At 35.0% G+C, this 21,810-nt stretch overlaps 2 protein-coding genes across 2 annotated transcripts; one reads left to right on the top strand and one right to left on the bottom strand.

Annotated features, from left to right (window-relative positions):
• Positions 1–649: 649 nt before the first annotated feature.
• Positions 650–10,864, top strand: LOC111011091 (RNA recognition motif (RRM)-containing protein). Its single transcript, XM_022284713.2, has 4 exons — positions 650–923; positions 1,076–1,399; positions 7,162–8,294; positions 9,125–10,864. The coding sequence occupies exons 1-4, from the start codon at positions 921–923 to the stop codon at positions 10,383–10,385; spliced, it is 2,721 nt and encodes a 906-aa protein (XP_022140405.1). The 5' UTR covers positions 650–920; the 3' UTR covers positions 10,386–10,864.
• Positions 10,865–12,509: 1,645 nt separating this feature from the next.
• On the bottom strand, positions 12,510–19,796 carry LOC111011302 (portal protein). Its single transcript, XM_022285009.2, has 22 exons — positions 19,589–19,796; positions 18,942–19,496; positions 18,597–18,850; positions 18,427–18,507; positions 18,147–18,281; positions 17,909–18,033; positions 17,475–17,639; positions 17,097–17,202; positions 16,779–16,884; positions 16,587–16,697; positions 16,273–16,436; positions 16,031–16,148; positions 15,514–15,738; positions 15,194–15,384; positions 14,917–15,084; positions 14,703–14,808; positions 14,422–14,559; positions 14,096–14,254; positions 13,705–13,911; positions 13,361–13,552; positions 13,195–13,266; positions 12,510–12,905 (listed from the first exon to the last, which is right to left on the bottom strand). Exons 1-22 carry the CDS (start codon positions 19,634–19,636, stop codon positions 12,747–12,749), a joined length of 3,585 nt encoding a protein of 1,194 aa, XP_022140701.1. The 5' UTR covers positions 19,637–19,796; the 3' UTR covers positions 12,510–12,746.
• Between the last annotated feature and the right edge of the window lie 2,014 nt (positions 19,797–21,810).

The following is a 21,810-nucleotide window of genomic DNA, read 5'->3' as shown; positions in this document are numbered from 1 at the left end:
TGAGATTAAATTAATAAAATGAACCAATAAAAAAAAACACTACATAAACAATCTAGAGATGCCAAAACAAGTATAGCTCAAGGTTGAGAATTTGATAAATATCACATCTAGAGATTTTCGCGTTCAAAAGCAATTGCAAAAACTTAGAAAAAAGTTTAAATAAATATGGTGCTTGTAATTTTAGTAAATAGCCATATGTTTAAAATAATTATTTTGATCTCTTTAATTTCATTTGTTTATCACAACAAATCTAGGATACTATATTTAATAAATTCTTGAAAATATAATACAATTTTATATTAATTTTTTTTTTTATTATTATATAAAATTTAATCGATTAAGAAAAGATTTGCGTATGAAATTTATGTTAAAGTTTAACGAATAGAGATCAATATCATTACTTTTTTAAAAATTTATAGACTAAAATTTACGTTGAAATTTATGTTAAAGTTTAACAAATAGAAGAGATCAATATCATTACTTTTTTTAAAATTTAGAGACTAAATGAGATGTTAGAGAATAATAAATAAAAATCAGAATTAGAAGTCGTAAAAACAAAATGGGGAGGCAAAAAGTTCAGCCAAAGAATTAAAATAATTATTCTAAGGAAAAAAGAATTAAAATAATTAAACAAAAAAAAGAAAAAAGGGCGCATCTTTTTAGAAAAGATTTTGAATCATGAACCCTAGGGACGAGGATGAGATTTTTGCTCGAGCGTGGATGAAACTCAGCCTCTATGAGCTTTGCGAACTGCTTCTCAGGACGTTGTCTCTGACTTGATCGGAGTTCCAGTAGAGTTTTTGTTTGGTATTACCACTTTCAACAGCCGCCGACTCTTCTTCTGCTCGATCTTACGTTCGTTCTCTGGTGTTTCCGACTATTTCGTAGTAGCTTTGGTGGTTTCTGTTTCTTGCTCGGAAATGGTGAGTTATTTCCCTTTATTTTTGGTTTCTCACGGTTAGTCGAGTTCAAGAAATCTTCTATTCTGATTCTGACACCCCTTTGCCCTAAACGACGTGTTTGTCGAGATTGGGTTGTTCCTCTGATTTAATCTCTTGTTTTGCTTTGTTATTAGTCGGGCCGGGCTGATGGAGGAAGGGATCGATTTCGAAAAGATTATACGTCGAGGTACGACGAGAGGTCGCAGTCTACGCATAGCAGCAGCAGCAATCCTCCGTCCAGACACCTTTGGATCGGAAATTTATCTCATGTTATAGTGGAGCGTGATCTCACCCGCCATTTTTCACAATTTGGAGAGCTCGACAGTATTGCTTTCCAGCCCAGTCGTAGCTATGCTTTCATCAATTTCAAAAGGGACGAAGAAGCGATGGCAGCCATGAGGGGGCTTCAAGGTTTTGCTCTTGGAGGCAATCCCATTAGAATTGAGTTTGCCAAGGCGGTTAGTCTTGCCCGAACTTCTATCTGTTACTTTCTTCAAATTCTCTCTTTGTTTCCATATTTGTACTCTTCTTGTACGTCTCTGATATATTATATAACAATTTCTTTAAAAACAACTACAGTAAGAGAAACGATGACAGCATTCAAATCACTTGCACTCTCTTGCTAATCCAATACTCTCATAACACCGTTCCAGACAATGCTGCCCTCCACTGAATATCTTGGCTCTAAGTCAACCTGAAACTCACTGAACTACATGACTTTTACCACTTCTCCAGAGTTCTCAGTATCACAGTAGCAAAATTCTAATGTTTTATATAGTCTCAATCAGGTCTCAACTGGCATTACCGAAAATGTTAAAAGGTATCCTGCTCAGGGTCATATGTAATGCCTTCCACTTCATCTGCCATGACAGTTCCTATGAGTTGAGTACATACCCATATCTCTGGATTTCAGTTGATCCATAATGATGATGATGATAAAATACAAATCAAGTGGTATTACGATCTTCAAATAAAGTGACGAACACTCACAAACAGAACATTTTCATCAAAAACTTGCTTAATTTAATATCTCCAGGCAACAATAAAATGGCTAGGCCAAGGAATGTGACGGCTTACAAATGTGCAAGTATTAAGAAGCAGTTTGATTTATACATGCTACAGATAAATAGACATACATCTCTGTAGTTGAGCAATCCTTTAACATCCTGGATCTTGCACATTCTTTTCAGTCATCATTCTTCATGTTGTTGCATCCAATCAATCCTCCTTCATGCAGCCTAAGAGTTAAGACATGCTTCACTGGTGTAATAATAAATATTAATAACTTTTCAATCTTGAAAAGTAAAACATTGCAATTTACTTGTCATTCCCTAATCCCTAGTGTTAAAAACTATTATTACGTTGACAAATTTCACCTAATGATATTGTAATTTAAGCAGGATTTTGTAGTTCCAGAAACAAGCCTTTAAACTTCTTACAATGCTAAAAGTTATCAATTGTTATAAGTTAATGTCCTAGAAAAGGAAATATATTTTTCATGTACTTTCATATCAAAGCATAAGCTAACTGTTGAGACAAAATCTTAATCAGATTGCTATTGTTATAGTGGGTTGCCTCGTAGTGTATTATTGAATGGTGTACCTTTGCTTCTGTGTTTGTTTATATTAAATGGTAGAAATGTGTTCCATATGGAGTAGTAGTAAAGGTCTCCTTGATATACTAACCACTAGGCATTGTAGTTTCAGATATTTCTAGTTTGTAGTACTAATATACCAACAACTAGGCGGGCACTTTAAATCAAAATTGCCAATTTAAACTTTCAAGTATCAGGTTTGAATCCCCTTATTATGAAAACCTCAATGTTTCTTGCCTTTGAATGATTGAATTTATTGGTTACCACTAAGAGAAAAAGGTCACAGATAAAAGGAAACTATCTTGACCAATTTACAACCATCACATTATCTCTTATTTTTCCTTTCTTCCTTGTGCAAGAAGAGAGCCGAACAACCAAAGGAAACAATAATTTTGTTTAATTGAGGCTTTTAATTCTCGTTGGACTATAAGCACTCTACTTATTTAATCTAACAAAAATGGGTATATTTGGAGGACCTGATAGTTATAAATTCACTAACTAACAAAATTGCTAAAAAATTGTCAATGCGAGTGTGGGTGCCCCTAGGTATAATGAAACAAAACTCCAACTCCCAATTATAAAAAATAAATAGAAAAAAGAACAAAAATTGTCAATGGTATTAGACTTCTTTTTATAACATTTACTTGCTAAAGGAACATAGCTTTGACCATCTTTTCCACCATCGTATGAGAGGATATTTTGGAGGTACCAAAAATTTGATATCTTAAGCCAAAAAATTTATTAGGTATGCCGACATGATCATAGCTTAGCTGTTAAAGCATCTTTCTCCTTAGGTTGGATGTTCAATCCCCCATCTCTACATTTATTATACTAAAAGAAAAAAACTAGTCTGAACATGACAACAACTACTTAAATTCAACTTCAATGAAGAGTTTACATTTTGGTTTTTTATGTTGTCTTTTTGCCCTGACAATCCAGTGAGTTAGTCTAATAATTTATTGTGCTGCTCTATTTTTTTTTCTTCTAATGCATCGTTAGGTTTCAGCAAATAATAATGTTGAATCGAAACACAATTTAGCATGGGAAGAGTGGTTTTATTAGATTGGAAATTTGTCATTGTTATAGGTTGCTTTTTCTGCTAATGGATAACGTCCATAATTTGCAGCTTCATCATTGAATCAAATTATTAGTTGCGTAAATGTGTGCAAGATGACATGGCCATTCAATATATTATAAGGCATCCAAGCACATAAGACATAGTCCATTATACTTTTGAGTTATGTGCTTTTTGTATGCACTAATCAATATCTCACAGTAAGGATACTTCCACATTAAAAGAATATATATACAGTGTCCAAAAACAAATAGACACTCTGACCATTCAATTTTGACTATATTTATTTTTCCACGTGGTAATATTGCTATTCTTAAAACCATGTTGAGAATCCTCCTCAGGTATTCTCAAGAACATGTTGAGAACACTAGGTTAACATTATCCAAATCGGATAGGGAATGAAATTCATTTCAGCATTTATCTCATCTTGTGAAACATCATAGGGATTCTCCTCCCTTCACCAGGTAGAGTGAAGATATCAATAAACAAAATCAAAATCTTATATAATCGAGAGATGCAATTTATGTGGTGCTTAACCTTCAAATGAAGCCTAAGTGAGTTGTATTGAACTCAAGAAATTCCAAAGACACCCTCCCTTACATAATATAACCTGTGATATGCACTGGTGGCGTATCTAATATGGTATGTACTGAGAAGAGTATCATTTGGCACCATACCTGAGCTTACTCTGTTTGCACATTTTTTTATATTACCATTGGATCTGAAACTTCCCTCGATGAGAAGCAGCTTCTAAGTGAGAACTTCAGAACATTTCCCTGGGATCTCTGGTTTAAAAAGCTGAATAGATTCTTTGCATTTTATAAAACTTTGTATCAAGGAGTACAGAGCAAACTATTTACTTGTATAGCTTATTTTCCTGATCAATGAATTTTCACTGCTCTGGTTGTTGCATCAAGGTTCAAACACTTAAGCTGGATTCGTTGTGCTGAGCAAAGCATGTCCTTCAATGAAGTGCAGAGTGAGGCAACTAATTAAAATTTAAAAGGATAATATAGAATATCACTCAATATGCCCTAACTATAAAAACACAGAAGTCAAATTGTTCAATTAATCACAAAACTAAAAACTCACAAGAATGGTAAATGGTCAAAATGTCATACATGATACAGCCAGACACCAAGCCTACAGTCCTATGGTTGCAGGAGGCTTACATTTTGTGAAAGGAATGGTCCGTTTGTGCCTGATTTGTGGAAGTCCAGCACATATGATATTGTTCCTGTAACAGCTAGTATGGTGTTCTTGACTAAGTCTGTGGTCCACATGAATACTTGGTTACACATATCTGTACCCTTTCTTTTTCTCACAGTTGTTTCCTGACATGCTCCAATTTCAGTGAATAAGAATGAAACACCTTTTTTTTTTTTTTGCTAAGAGAAAGAATGTGATTAGTTAGACATCATGAATGGTAATTCAAAGGGTTGAGCTCAGGGCACACTGGTGAAGAGAGCCTCTTGGGAACCTGTTTGGGTCATGTATTAGGGGTAATGAATAATGGATTTTTTTACCAGAGTTACATTTGTAAACTTGGTGTATCTGAGCTCAAAAAGATTTGGTTTTGTGTGGTGATGGCTACCTTTCGACAAATTTTATTGGAGAATTTTTGTTCATCTAGGAATGGATTACCTATTATTGAGGAATATATCTTCTCCCTAGTTGCTAGATGATGTAACTATTATTTTCTAGAACATGCGAGTTGGAGAATCATTTTGTAATCTCCATTGGATTGACTTGACTGTCCTCTCTCTTTTTCTATTTCTCTTTCTTCCAATAAAAAGATTGGGAAAAGGTTGGAGAAAATTTCCGTTTTGCACATCAGAAAGTGTGTTAGACACCCACGTAGAACATACTATGCACACGTGTCTCCATGTAAACAGTGTAAATCTTGTTAGGTTAGATGATACTCCTTTAATTTTTCTCAATGTTTGTACTGAAACTTCTTAAGTTGGATCTTTTCCACCATATATATTATTTGCCAGCTCTTTAAATCTCACCAAATGGTGGAAACAACTCCTGAAGTACTCGAGTCTTAGTTATCTTCTGTTTGCTTGTCTTAATTTTTATAATGGACTAGAGGTTTTTATTTTCCTATAAGTGAACATTGTTCCACAAAGCCTGCTATAAATATTCAAGGCTTTAACCCTTATTATTTTAGATCAAGATCAACCCATTATTTCTATCGTTCAGGGAGGGAATGGAATCAGGTCTTGGCGCTTTTCTAGTATGTTAGTGAATCTGAGGAGTGATCTTTTGAAATAACTCTACAGTCTTGTGTCGGTTATGTCTTGGTTCAGTGAACAGGAAATTGCTGTCAGTGTCTTGAATAAGCTAAATTTTGTGTACTTGGTAAACGTTATTGTGCAAAAAACTGATTGTTATCGGGAGGTTGGATAGTTTGACAATTAGAATTAAGATTTGTACTTCTTTTCCCCCCGAAATGGTTGGTTGTTAGAGGGATGAGTAAAGATTTCATTATGCCAGAACCATATGCAAAAAAGGAGAGAAGGATAGGTATCTCCCCAATCTATCGCAAAAAGAGACTACTTCAATTGGCTCAAATAAGAAGGGGTATAATTAGACCCTTTAAACAATGAGCCTCACTTAGAAGCTAGAAAAGAAAATGATCCTTCACCTCCTAGTCATTCCTGGAAACTCCATTAAAATTATTCACCTTCTCTCGATCTAAAGCTCCTGACTGTAGTCACCATATCATTAATATGAATGATTATAGTTTTTTTCCCCTTCTTTTTTGGGCTATGCTCAAATTGACACAAATGATTGTAGTCTTGCTCCTAATATCGTGAACCAACACGGTGTCCTTGGCTTGTAATAGGGAGTGTAGGGCGATGGTGTTGGAGGTTTTGCTTTGCTCACCTTTTTCGTGATAGAGGGGTCCTGTTGTGTCAAGCATTTTTTTTTTTTGGCAATTTTGTAGGGTATCTGGATGGAAAGGAATAGTAGAATTTTTAGGGAGGGTGAGATCTTAGGAAAAATTTTGGGATGTAGTTAGATTGAATACCTCTTTATTAGTGTTGGTATCTTAGGCCTTTGGTAATTACCGGTTAGGTGTTATTCTTTTGGATTGGGGTCCTTTCTTGTAGGTGGATTCCCTTTTGTTCGACGTAGTTTTTGTATGTCCCTTGTATATTATTTTATATTTCTCAATCAAAGCTTGGTTTCTTACTAAAGAGAAAAAAAATGTGAGCCGACATAATTTAAGATGATATAGCATTTGTCAGTCAGTTTTTATGATGTTACCCTTTCCATTCACCTCTCTGTAGAAAAATCTCTCAGTTCTCACTTATCCATAACATAGTAGACAACCGGAGCAACCAGTATCTGAGTGTATAAGAGTGAAGGGGTTTGGAGTTACTTTTTTTAATTACTTTTTCCTTTTTTGAAAAAAAATTCCTTTCCCCATCATTGTCACTATTAGCTCTTTCTCCTTTCTCTTACAAAATTTGAAATGTTGAAATTTAGACATTTTATTCAGTCATAGGCTGTTGTGCCTTTAATAAGAATTTTGCTCTCAGGATAAGCCATCTGCATCATCACGTGATGAAGACTATTCTCAACATCGAGAGGAAAAATATTATGGAGCAAAGGGTTCTTTCTCACAAGGACGGCATGCTAGTCCTGACCAATTTTATCCTGAAAAGTCTAAAATGAGCGATAAAAATTCAGAGCCTAGTGAGGTGTTATGGATAGGATTCCCATCTTTGTTAAAAGTGGATGAAATGATATTAAGGAAGGCCTTTTCACCGTTTGGGGAAATTGAGAAAATTACAACATTCCCTGGCCGGACATATGCTTTTGTTCGTTTTCGGGGTGTGACATCAGCTTGGAGGGCTAAAGAAACTCTTCAGGGGAAATTATTTGGAAATCCTCGAGTACATATTTGTTTTGCAAAAAATGATTCTGGTTCATCCAACAGTGGAAGGAGCTCAATGAATGCACCCCTTTCTCCAAGATCTCCTCACCTCTTCTCAAATTTTGATGCTGGAGAATTTGATTCCCGTGGTTTTAATAGGAAAAGTAATTTGTGGACTAGTGGGAATAATGCATTTGAAATGAAGAGGTCTGGAGAATTTTCATCAAAATTGGGTCCACCCGGGGATAGGTACGAACATCATGGTAGTCCAACAAAAGAGAGAGGCCCTCATTTAAATAATTTTCCTCAAAGATTTTCTCAACAAAGTTCATTTTATGAAGATCCGTGGGACTTGCCAGAGGATTCGAACTTATATCATGGGTCCAAGAAATTGAAAACTGGACCCTTTCCTCAGGACAAAGAGCTCCCTGAGTATCCTTTATCTGATTTGGAACAAGATAAACGTATTATTCCAAAACTGTACCCTGATTTTTCCCCATCAGAGGTTGATATGAAAATGAAGTCTGGGCCTCTGGGGTATAAACAGACTCCTGATCGGCCAATAACAATGCCTGTACCTTATGGAGAAAATAGTGAACGCTGGAGGGAACCATATGATAATTTTCAGGGTTCTGATTCTATGCCATCTAATGCTGTTGCAAGGAAAAGGTTGTCTCCTGATTCAGAACAGTCATCCATGAAAGAGTGGAAATGGGAAGGAACTATTGCAAAGGGAGGAACACCTGTTTGTCGTGCTCGCTGCTTTCCTGTGGGAAAGGTTCTGGATATGCTGTTGTAAGTATTTGATATTCCTCCTTATTTCTTCCCATTAAAACGTTTTTAATCAAGTGCTGAAAAAAGTTAGAATGCTTGCTAATTTTATTTGTTCTCATTTAGCCTCAAAGCCATTAACAAGGACTAGATCCATGGAAGGTATATTTGGGAGTAACATGGAAATGGAAATTTTCAATTTCTTTCGGTTGTCTATGATATTATTATTAGAGAGAGTAATATAGTTTCTTTTAAGTCTTAACTAAAAAAGAGGTACAAGGTTGCCAACATGAACACAACTCAAGTGGATAGACACCTATTTTCATCCTAAAGCTCGATGGTTCAATCCCCCACCCTGCAATTTTTTAATTGAACTCAAAAGGGTATTATTTGAGTTGGAAAATGAAGCATGTAGGTAACTATAAACTTTTTGTTATTCTGGCCTTCTCTGATTAGTTAAGTTTTGGTTAAATGATTTAATTGCCTTGAGATAATCTATACTTTCACGGCAGCTGTGGTTATGAAGATGAAATAGTTTAAGCAATCCTTCTTTCCAAGTTTTTTTTTTTCATTTCTACTCATTAATTGGCATTCTTCCCCTTGTATATTTTTCTATTTTTTCCCACTGAAATCTCGGTTTCTTATAATAAAAAATGCATATATTTAATTGGCTTTCTAAAGAGGAAAATATTCAGATGATTTCTTCCCAAAATTTCCTACGGTTCTATGTGATCAGATTTGATTCTGCTGCAATTTGGTTCTTGTTCTTGTTCTCTCATCAAGTTCCCAAGAATTCAGGATTATCCATCATAAATAGTATTGATCATTTGTGAAACTGAACTCGTATTCTGCAGGCCAGAGTTCTTAGACTGTACTGCAAGAACTGGTCTAGATATGCTTTCAAAGCATTATTATGAAGCGGCGAGTGCTTGGGTTGTTTTCTTTGTACCTGAAAGTGATTCTGATATTGTATTCTACAATGAATTCATGCACTATCTTGGTGAAAAGCAACGAGCAGCTGTTTCTAAGTTGGACGACAGAACCACCTTGTTTCTTGTACCACCATCTGAGTTCTCAGAGAAAGTGCTCAAAGTACCAGGTAAATTGAGCATTTCAGGGGTAATTCTGAGGCTAGAGCGTCCTGGTACCAGTGCAAGACCTCCTCCTTATCAAAACGAAACAAAAGACACAAATTTGTTACCTCTACAAGGTGAAACATTATATGCAAAATTGGCAACGTCTCCAGCTGTTTTTGCCCCAATACCAACTTTATCTGACCTCAGTAAATCAGGAATCAATAATGCATCATTGCCTAGGAATGTGGCTACTACAGCTTCACCTGTGTTATTTCATGGTTCAGCCCAATCTATTGGAAGTTTGTCTGACCCATATCTAGAGAGCAGGTCTGAGTATCCAATTCAACAACAGCAAAATGCCATGGGACCAAACTTGTCTTCTCACCATCTTAACTCAATGGTGGATATTAGAAATATTCAGTCACAAGCTTCCCACAATTCAATGGATCCTGTTATTCAGGAACGTCATTTAGTCATTCCAAGGGAAATTCAGGAAACGGGTTCCAGTAATTTCACAGTTGGGATTTCTAGTGTTCCATCTGGAAATGCTTTATCAACTCAACAAGAAATCAAACCGGCTGCCTCTTTAGCTACGACTCTTTCCTCCCTACAGCCAGAACAACTGGCAGAACTAGCATCATCTCTTCTTGGGCATCAAAGGCAGTTTGGAAGCACATCAAATGCAACTATGGCAGAGGAATTGAGGCAGCGAAATCTGGTCAGTGAACCTGTTATGCCATTGGCAAGGTCCCAAAATGGTTCTTTCCAGAATAATGTGATGAACTCTGAGCCCCAGACATCTCAGAATGTTCAAGTTCCACAGATGCAGCTTGTACAACACCTCCAGATGTCGAATGTGCCTGATGGGCACATTATGGCACAAAGAGAGCCTCAAACAGGGGCTTTAGGCAATAACCAACACGTTCAAAATTCTGATGTACGTGGGGAAGCAGAAGCAGATCCACAGAAACGCCTGCAAGCAACACTTCAGCTGGCAGCTGCTCTTCTTCAGCAAATTCAACAAGGTAAAGGAAGTTGATCTATCCTGCTTGATCTTGTGAAATTAACTAATGCAGAGTTCAATCGGCTATGGAAAAGTCATCCTACAGATGATGTGAAAGGAATGTTGAAGGAATTAACTGGTTTCTAAGAGGAGATAACGAATACCAGAGCCTGCATCATCTGCTACCTGCTAGCGGTAACATTTATTATCCTAATTCCCAAGTCACAAGTCTTTTGATTAAACTTGTTTATAAGTTTTTGATTAGCTAGTTAGTATCAACAGCTGCTGCTTTAATGCTGTTAGAAATTGGAGGCATTTATGGTAGTTTTGCTGTTTTGTTTAGTCTCAAGTCCAGAAATTTTGTTGGCCTCTGTCTTGTTGTTCCTTAGTTATTTACTTGGGAGAGTCCACTTCGTTGGTCATTTGTTTTTAAGACTTCTGGCAGATCCCAATCATTAATTTTCTTCTACTGGCCTATGAGAAAAGTAAATTCAACCTCTTCTGTTTGAACCTCACTCTTACAATCGTGTTGCTTGAACCAAAGAAAAGAATGTGAATGTGAAACTGAGGCAGGTTCTGCTAGAAACGATATGGTATTCAGGTCTTTTTGTTCTGCTGGAATCTGTCTGAAAAATGCCACATTAACAGATGAGAAATGAAAATTCCAAAGAGAGAATTGGAATGAAAGTTGGTCAAAATGAAATAACTAAGTATTGAGAGAATTTTTCATGGAGGTTGGTTTTCTTGAAAGCTGAAACCATAATCCATTAATCATTGCAATACCTTCTCTCATGATATGAAAAGTAACAATGATAATTAATCTTATAAGTTAAAATATCATTTTTGTTTTCTAATCTAGGACCAAATTATCTGTTCTATTTTAGCTCTCTAATTCTAAATGTACCAAATCAGTTCATGTACTTCCAATAAATCTTAAAACTAATTCTAGTTATTATCGACTTTTTCTAGAAAAAATTAGTCTCTATCAACCTATCAACCTTCCATCTAGAAATTTGAGAAACATGTTCACATGGTGTATTTTCTTCAATGAAAATTATTAGGTTCAAATACTTTGGTTAATGTACTTTGATTCTCATTGTATTTTTAATTTGAGAAAATCTCTTTAATATGTCATTTTAAAAACTGTATTTCACTTTCAAATTTTTACATATTTGGGTTCTTAAATTTTAAATTTTCATTAATCACGATTGTCCTCAATTATTATTGTTTTATTTGATTAAATTTATTTTTTTATTTAAATGATTAGATTTTATTTTTATCACTTCTTTCCATATTTGGATTTCAAATCTTTAACCAAACCTAAAAAAATCTCATATTTTTGTCATATCAGAATTAATACAAAATCCTTCCTACTTCAAAAGGGCTTTTAATGGTATATACTCGGGATTTCAAAACAAAAATGAGGAAACCACCCAAATTCTAAATTTGTTTCATATTTAGTTTGATTTTGTTTTTAGCATATATTAGAAAGTAACTGTGATTAATTTTCCTAATGGATTCCACCTATAATGTGTCAATATTTAGAAATGTAAATGGTTAAAAAGTTAAGCTTATTGTGTAATTAGAATATTAAAATAGACTAATTGTGTACTAATTCCTTAACCTTTTAGTTGGTCATTTTTTGTTTGAATTTTTTTTTTAATTTTAAGGAATTGGTTAGTCGTCCAGTAACGAGTAACAGTAGTACATAGCATTTGATGAAAGAAAGAGAACAATGAAGAAAATAATAATCAATATTCGTAATGCACGCATTATTGTTGTTATATTAGATTCGAAGGATCGTTCTTCAACTAATTAGAAGAATGATTTTAATATGAAAAGCAAAAAGGTAGAACCTAGTTTCGAGTCATCGTGCAATACTTTTTTTTTTTATTCAAGATTTTATGGGAATGAACCCACCACTGAAAATTTAATTAGTTGGAATAAAATTAAAATAAAGGGCATTATAAAGTCATTCATTCTTCAGCGATTCAAAGAACATTTCATTTTTCTGTCATCAACTGATTAAATAGTCATACAACAACCAAGAAAAATATGTTCTGGAGATCGATTAATGATCCTTGAGAAGCAGGCAGAGGCGATTAAGAAGTAAACTTTTAATAAAAGAAGAGTATATTCAAATGACAACAAACTCTCAACTGAAAGAAAATCAAGAAGCTGCTTTTATTTTTTCTGTAGATAACGAAATGAATAATATAAATGATTTACAAAAAGAACAATGACCCTTTAAATTCTTATACAACAAAGATTGCATAAATAAAATAACAAATTTCTAAACAGTAAATAGCGCTATAAGAACTATATTTTTACACCTAAACTAAGCATATAATAAATATGAATGAATTGAAGAAGCCAGGCCAGTTGAAATTGATACCATCAGAGATATAAATAGGTAGCAGTGTCAGAGGCATTTGGTGAGTCCCTGCACAGAATTGATCGAGCTTCTACAACTGATCGAGGAGGCTCAATATCTTTTTCTTGCACTGAATTTCCCAGTAATCGCTGCATTTGGGAAGCAAATGTATCATCCAGTACCTACGCACAGCAAAATATATAATCTATGGTGAACACATGATAAATTATTATATATATGTTATTTTTTTTTGGATATCCGTGAGTGTCAGGGCGTGCTTGCGCGCACCTTGACTAATCTCACGAGATAACCACCTATAAAATAGGTAGGAATTAATTCTTAAGGTATGTAGCCTTCACGTTCCCTCTTAATTTTTTATAAATTGTTATATACAGCTGCTGGTAAGCACAAAAAACAAGGAAAGTGAATATTATGTTCCTTAAAGAGTGGTGTTGTGGAAAGTTAACGTACCCCAAGAGCGTAAATTGATCCATTGTACCATACTCTGTTTTCTTTCCTGCCTTCGAGAAATTTAAGGACAATCTGTTCCAAAATAGTATGGTTATACATTAACTTTTGAATGTCATGAATGGGCTGTGGATTTAGAAGAAATTTCAAGCCAATCTCTTGAGTTTACCTGTCCCATCCTGTCCCAGAATCCCCGACAAATTGCAACAAATATAAGACCTGTGAAGACCTCGTGCAAGTTTGATATGGAATCGATAAGTTGTGAACTCAGCATTTGCATTCTTTCACGAACTTCTGGCTCCCCTTCTTCTCTCGTTTCCTCCAAAATCCTTTTCAGCCGTGTATTACGGTTGGCTTGCATCTGAATTCAAAATCATAATGTGTGCAACATTGAAGATGATGAGGCTATGTTATTGGAAAGCTAAACTCACTAGTTTGATCCTTGGATCTAAGACCAAGATGCTCCGGAAGAAAAATAATGATTGTAAGAGATCAAAATAGATGTGAGCTTACATTGCATATGAGCTTCCCTACAGTTGCCTGTAAGTAGTTTTTGTATTTGGTCCTCAAAAGAACCGTGATTCCGTTCATTTGCTCACCAAAGGGTAACTTTTTCTCTCCCACAACAGGCATATAGGACGCCCAGGACTTCAAGATACCTTCAACTTTAATATGTAAGACATCTAAAATTCTCTTGATGGTATTCAGGAACATTCCCAACTGTTCAAAGAAAGGATACCCGAAACGTGAAAAATCACATGGGAATATAAATAGCAGTTCAAACTGCAAATATGATGCATTATGCAGGGTTGTTTTGCCCATCTCAATATGACTAAAATCAGACACCAAGGCGTGGATGAACAGCCCACAGATAAAAAGGGACAAAGTAAGAGAGGGCGCCTACTTGATTAGGAACGGAGTATATGGCCGTTGATTGTCTTCTTGTCAGCTTCTGGACATGCATGTTCAGCCTCTTTGGGATAGTATCTTTCAGAGGTGTCAAGATATCGCTATACTGTTTTTCAAGTGCTTTTAATATTGCTCTCTCGACATCTGCAACAGCCTGTATATAGAGCCAGTATGGGGAGTAAACGTGAGTGTAACAAAACAATCGTGAATTGATAATGGTCTAAGTTTGCCCATGACCTATGAACATGTTCTTATGATATGCAATTACGAAAAATGGTAGATTGACTGTGGCCTCTGATGTGTGATTATATCCAAACTTACATTTTCTAAAATCAACGAATAATGAGGCCATCGATTGATCACTACTTCATATTGAACGAGGGAGTCTCTTATTTTCTCGTACATCTCCTCAGCAAAGGGCGAGGTGGAATGATTTGTTGACACACCAGACCATGGCACCTGTGTGTCAATTGTTCAATCAAGCAAATTCACTTAGACGCTGACCAGTAAGTTCGTATAAGGATGAATCAGCTAAAACACCGAGGGTTTGTCTATCCAGACTGCAATTTTGCTTTCGAAAGAGATACTGATAGAGAGCATACCTTTTCTGCTTTACATAGATCAAGCAAAGTTAGCTGCATATCCTGTACCCACACCATTATATAGTCGTGGAATAGGTCTCTGGAGTCTACGCCACCCTGCACTGGACTGAAGGATTTCCAATGTCAGGCACAGATGGAAATTTTTAACATCATGGTCTCCTTTTTCCATGAAGATCGACAATATCAATTAGCCGTAAAATGATCTTTGACAAACCTGATATTCCATGATTCAAGGCTTCTTTCAAAATCAGCAATAGCTACTAAAAGCTCATTCACATAAGACAACGGACCAGAGGGAGGCCATGCAGCGAGGAAACCTCGAACCCTGTTGCACAACTCGGTGCTGTAGACAGCGGCAGTGATGTTTGAGAGGTCAATCGAACTGTGACAAAATGGTAATTTAAGTCAAGACCAATTCAAAAATTGCAACTCAATCCTTTACTACTGAAAAGGATTTTCATTAACTACTCTAGCACGCATATACAACATACCTTGGTAGTATATGCTGATCATGAATTTTGATATCAGCCTGAATTTCATCACCTATATTTTTACACAGTTGTTTCATCTTCAAATATGCGGTAGAGATAGTAATTGGATCCATGAGAAGACCTTCAGAGTTTCCCGAGACAAACTCGTCAGTCTCGACCATGTACTTTCGACACCGCTTTTTCGCCGCCCTCTGCAATCATCAGGTGCAATATTTGGCTTATTCATGTATTCAAATGAATCAAAATAAGAAATTGCATTGCTTAACCAAAATCTCAAGGAAGTATAAATCTATGCGAATTCAAAATGGATGATGGCTCACCTGAAAATAGTTTCTCAGCATATTCTGGGCATCTCGAGAAAGTATATCACGGAGCAGAGTGTAGATTTTCACTGCAGGAGTTAGAGCAGGTGCTGCAGAGTCTTTTGTAGGACCAAGTAAATCTGCCAATCCCGTAGGGGAGTTTTCATCCAATGACTTGTAGTTCTCAAAAACATTTGCCAACAGACTCTCAATTTGAGTTTCACAATCCAGCAATATACTTCTCTGGCATAGTTAATGAATGTACTAATTAGAACCAAAGATGCATAGAATTTATTGGGGTCTCCTCTCTCAGGAGAACATACCCATATTGGAAGCAAGAAAATGAAAATAGTTGTGACTGAATACTATGAGATTGCGAAGCCAGTATACATTTAATAGGTGAATCTATTTATCTCTCAAGCTACATTTTACTAATTTTGTGAGCTTCTTAAATAACTTTTTCTTCTTGAAGCTGCACATTTTACAAATTACAAACCAAGCTATATAGATATAGTTTCATTGAGGATAAACATACCTCTTGCCGAGTCAAAGTCTTCCCGCTTTTGGCCTTCATTATGGGTTCAAGTAATTCATTTACGAGGTCTAAGCAATTCTTAGTTGGAGTAGCCACATTCATGACATGAGAAAGATATCTGCGCAAAGGAAAATACTAAAGCAAGTCAAAACACACAAAATTTTATAGATTTGCACGAAAATGAATCATTGACCTCCTTAAATTTGTTATTCTACACATCCATAATGACATCCGTTTAATACCTGATTCTTGTATATGAGTCAGAAACTCCATAATAGTCTGCAAATTCAGTCAACAACCACTTCCAAAGTCCATCTATCCTCAGATTTCTGGAACAAAATTGTTGTGCACGCATTGCAGCCTCTAGCACTAAATCATAGGCAAGAGTTTCCACAACAGGTCCACTCTGTATCATATGAAAACACAAAGGATCAAACCAGCCAGCCTATCCAACTTTTTGAACCAGAAACAATCTCTTTACGTAAGGATATATTCCCTGTAATTTAATACCAAATAAGAACTTCAAACTTTATTAGACGTGAGGGGCAAAAGATACCTTCATATGATTAGTCTCTTCACTTGTCATTGTATGAACGATAGAAAGCTGAATTTTTCCCACACATCCCTGATCATCATGATATATGGGCCACCACCGAATCTTATCATTCTGCATATAATGGTGAAGTCAGTTCGTATAATAATTGATCGGTAAAATGCAAAAAAATCATAACTGAAACATATTACTTACAGTGTTATCGATCAATGATGAAACTGAAACCGTAGTTCGACCTTGGGTAGTTTTTTTGACATCCTGGATTTCTAGCAAAAGAGTATCTCCTAGAGCCTCTGGGAAACTGAAGTCACATATAAATCATATGATCTCGTGTTCATAACACAGATCTACTAGAACGAGTAAAATCTTATGCTAAAAAGTGGATTGGTCTAATATTGATTCAGAAAAAGTACATAATGTCTTGAGAGCAACGGTTCACGTGTGAATTGCTTAACAAGTTAATCTGGTAAACTGAGTTTTAGTGAGAGAACAAAAAAAAAAAAAAAATCTTACAAGACATGGTAGTCTCCACTGCCAGGGTGCAAGCAAACAGCAGAATCAGACTCCAGGTTAGAACCCTCTGTAGCACTCTTCAATTGAAATAAGCAGGATAATTGTTCTGCAAAGCATAAAAAAATGTAAATTACTTTGCCACTATGAACTGGAAGTTCTTGGAAAACACTTGTTCTTGCTTTTCCCAGTATGTTATCTAAAAGGCCCATTTTTATCTTTTGGAAATATGTGGATTGTGATAGACCCACAAAAGCATCACCAACAAACTTACAAAACTCTGGACAATATTTGGTGTAAATAGAACCTTTCACTTTTTGGACTTCGTTAGAGATCAATCATGCATTGAGGTTACAAGGAACAAAAACGAATTCGAACCACCTTCTGACGTATTTGTGAAAGAAGTCTCTTTCAGAGAATTTATGCCATTTTTCACAAAAGTTGAAATATTTCGAATATATTCTGCTCCTGCTTGCATATAGAATGAGCCTCTTTGTGAATATGTATTCTTCAGTTTCCTCTTTGGTATCAGTCTTAGCTTTTTCACTGCCATTGTCACAAAAATGTCCTTGGTCATAAACAACAAAATGTTTCAAAAGGAGATAAGTTGTTTCTAGTTCTAAGACTGAGATAGAACCACCAGAACAGAATTGGTAGTTTACAAAATTGGAATATATGAAGCAGAGTCCTCAAAAGAAGCATGTTGTTCATTTTAATAGAATGTTCGAAAGTACATAACTAAGTCCTTCTCCAGACAGGAAAGTAAATCAAATATATTGTTCAAGTAATGGTGAAATCTTCTGAAGAATACATACCTTCCACTCTTATCTTTCCAACAACCTTCTTTGGGTTCAAAGTCACAACTTGTTCTGAATGCTCAGTATTCCTCCCCCTTTCTGTCGTTTGTGCACGCTGAGGTTGCAATAGAAATTTGTGTAGTCTACATAATTGTCAATTTATGAAGAGCACCCATAAGAGATGATCCAACGAAAGCTACCATAAACTTTAAAAATGAGCAGTGTTGGTCTAAATGACAAGAAAGATGATCTATACCCGAAAGCATTTCGAAGAACCAGGCACCCATTGCGTAAAAATTCAGGAGAGTCTGTGCAGCCTCTTTCCCATGCTTGTAGGCATAACCGAATACAAGCATCATATGCAAGTAGAGTTTGCCAGGCATGTTGACCACTGCAATTAAGAAACCCAAAATCAACAAGGATGTTAAGGATCAGTAATAACCAAAATGATCTTGAAGAAAAATGATAGAAACAACTGATAAATAACTATTTGAATCAAGACTCAAGAGGTGTAGAATTTCAATATCAATAAAGACCTTGTGTTGTAGCAGGATGAAGGATCTGGATAGTTTGACTGCAGATGAGAGATATATGTATCTTTCGCTCCTGTTGAAGTTCTGTTCACCCAAAGAATATAATCGAGAAGTTTAGAAGAACAAACCTAAAGCTTCTTTCAGATAAAAGTAATTCAGTGAAAACCACAAACCTTTCAAAATTTTGGGTGGTTCCGGGAGAATAAGCTTTCCATTCTGACAAAACTTCTTTATATTTATCAAAACCTTCTGGCGCCCGCAATGGGCACCCATTGGCAGATTGATCCATTTCACTGGAACCTTCAGAATCCCGTCTAGTTTGACTTTCACACTCAGTGCTTGTTCCTTCCCCTCCAACATCAGCAATGGGAGGTGCACTGGGAGTTCCTGCCAAATCCTCAAAAAAACTTCCATGAACTTGGGGACCCTGCAACGATCAACTCAGTTTAGCTTTGAAAAGGACAACAGGGAGAGTTTGACACATATAAACAGAATTAGAAAGGATTTGAAGGTCTTACACGTGCACTGTGAAAGTAGACTTTTTTTTTGTGCTGACTGCCATAATTAGGAGTGGAAAAATTCTGGGGAAAGTGCCTTGTACCCGACTCTCCAACAGGAAATCTTCTTAAATTAACAGGTAGTTCAATCTTGAGATCTTCCTTCAAAGGCCCTCTATTGATAGACGATATATTTCGGGTTCCACCGGAATTTACACTAGACTGGTAGCCGTACACATCTTCATAAAAATCCTGCCCGACTGGCTTCTCCAAGAAATCCGAGTCACGAAACCCCATACCATCCTCGTCGGAATAAATACCATCCTCCTCAAACGGAACCGAGGCGATGCTTTCATCAACATCATCTCCATGGTCGTCATCATCGTCCAGGCAGGGAGATGCCAAACTATGAGGAGCAAGCAATCCAGAGTGGAATTTCAAAGGAGGCAAAACGGGAGAAGACATGAAGCCACTTCCATTTAACGACAATGGAGATTTCGGAAACAGATCCGGGCCGATTTTCTCCGCAAGAGGAGATCGAATTCGAGTTTCACCTTCCGCTGTTTTATCCGTCCCCTGTAGGAAAACAGCGAGGATATACAAAATTAAATACAAAACGAACTGAACCAATTTCTAAAGTTATAGCTAAGGGTAGAAATGGAGAGTACCTTCTTTATCCAGTTAATTGCAGTTTCATCCAGGCCATCTGTGAACATCTTGCTCGAAGATATAGCTTTTAGTGTTCCGCACGGGAAGGGGTCACTGGTACAGAGAAATATAGAGGGTGAACGAGCACGGGGAAGAAGAAAGAAGAGCAGAAATGGAGAAGGAGAAGAAGAAGAAGAAGAAGGGAGCGCGACAGCGCGTTAGTGCAGTGGGTCTTCGTTTTTTAACGGCTAGTTTCTGGAGCTCATTTTTTATTTTTTATTTTTTTATTCCAAAGAAAGGAATTTTTGACCTAAAAAAAAAAAAAAGAAATCTTTTCTCGATCCATACGGATTCTTTCCATGCTTTTGTGTTTTTAATAGATAGAAAATTTTCCCACCGTATTTATAAATATAGCAATAATTTTTAAATTTGAAAAATATGACAAATATTTTAACTTCAAAAGATTTTTTTTTAATATAACATGTATGAGATGAGAGATCGAACTCACACCCTTTTAATCGAAAATATATGTTGATTACCGCTGAGATAGCTTACTTTGTCAAATTCAAAATGTTATAAATATAGAAAAAGAATTTTAATTTTGTAAATATGGCAAAAACTTTATAATTAGATTTTTCTTGTTATTTATATTTCAGATATGTTACTCGTGGTTAGTTAAAATTTTATTCTAGTCTAGTCGATATAATTTAGTTAAATTTTATTAATGGTCTATACTCACTTGTAAATGGTGTTAATTTTGGTGGAATATTAATAATAATAATAAGAAATTAAGCTCGGGTCAATTTTGAAAATGGTATAAATTATGTATGTAAAAGAAATTGCTAGAGTTTGTCAAAATTAAGGAAGGCTATTGGTAATATTTACAAAATACGAGGGCTAAGATGAAAAGTATGGGACAAAATTGACACAAAAGATAAAATTAGTGGATGAAAAGTATATTTTACTTTCTTTTTCTTAAAAAAAGACAAATATTAAATAAAGGATGCGCATTGTCCTCAATTTACTTCTATTAGAAATTGAAAGCTAAATATACAAAAGGATGGAAATTTGACATTTTTGTACGGATTTCAAATTATTTGTTTGTCCATTCTTTCTCACCTTTTTTTTTTATATATATATATAAGAAAAAGACTTGTTTTCTTAGAACAAAAAGTTTACAACCTCAATCTTTTCAGATAAAAATGTAAAGAATCTGAAAGAGAATAAGTATGATTTTATCGCAATTATAAAAATTATAAGTCAAATCCAAGATTTTCGATCGAAGTTGATTATGAATCAAAATTTACCAGTATCGATTTTATCTAGGGCAACTTGAAATAAAAATCTTTTAAAAAAATTATGCCCTAAATTCCAATCCCGCAAATGTGTTAATTAATCTCAAATAAATAAGAAGGAAAGAAATCCGAGAGAGAAGTTATAAATATTTGTTAAAAAATATCTAGAAAAAATCCCTAGGATGACAATTTCCCCAAGATGATCCCTAATATTGAGGTAATTTTTAATTTAATTTTAATCTTTTAAAGTTCTCAATCTTATTATTAATCTATAAAAAAAATCACCAGGATGGATGATCCCTAGTATTGAGGTAATTATTAATTTAGTTATTAATCTTTTAAAATTCTCGATCTTACATTTAATGTCTTAATAAAATTACTAAAAAATTAGGGACAATTACAAATATGGCAAAAAAATTTAAGAAAATAACAAATTTAGCATCTACATTTTAGATTTGCAAATATAGCAAAATTTTTAGAAAAAAACGGAGGTCCAATAATAAAATGTCAAATTTACTACCATTGATATAACACCTATATATATATATATCTGATATATACTTAATATACATCTGATTTACTACTGATATACAACTGATATATCATTTATATAACTATGATATCTACTAATATAACTTCTAATGTGATTATATTATTTACTATTTATTGATTTACCACTAATATATGTGTAATATATTATTGATATGTCTTTGATATACCACTGATATAATACTTATATACAATTGATTTACTCCTGATATATCTATGATATCTACCAATATAACTTCTAATATGATTTACTACTAATATTAGTATGATATAACTATGATTTCTACTGATATAAGTTCTTATATGATTATATAATTTACCATCGATTTACCATGTTGATATAACACTTATATATTGTGATATATACTTGATATGTCTTTAATTTACCACTGATATAA

The sequence above is a fragment of the Momordica charantia genome (genome assembly GCF_013281855.1).
Source record: "Momordica charantia cultivar OHB3-1 chromosome 2 unlocalized genomic scaffold, Mcharantia_2.0 BLBB01000002.1, whole genome shotgun sequence".
Lineage (NCBI taxonomy): Eukaryota > Viridiplantae > Streptophyta > Magnoliopsida > Cucurbitales > Cucurbitaceae > Momordica > Momordica charantia.
Note: the sequence above shows the minus strand (reverse complement) of the source record. Positions and strands in the feature narration are given on the sequence as shown.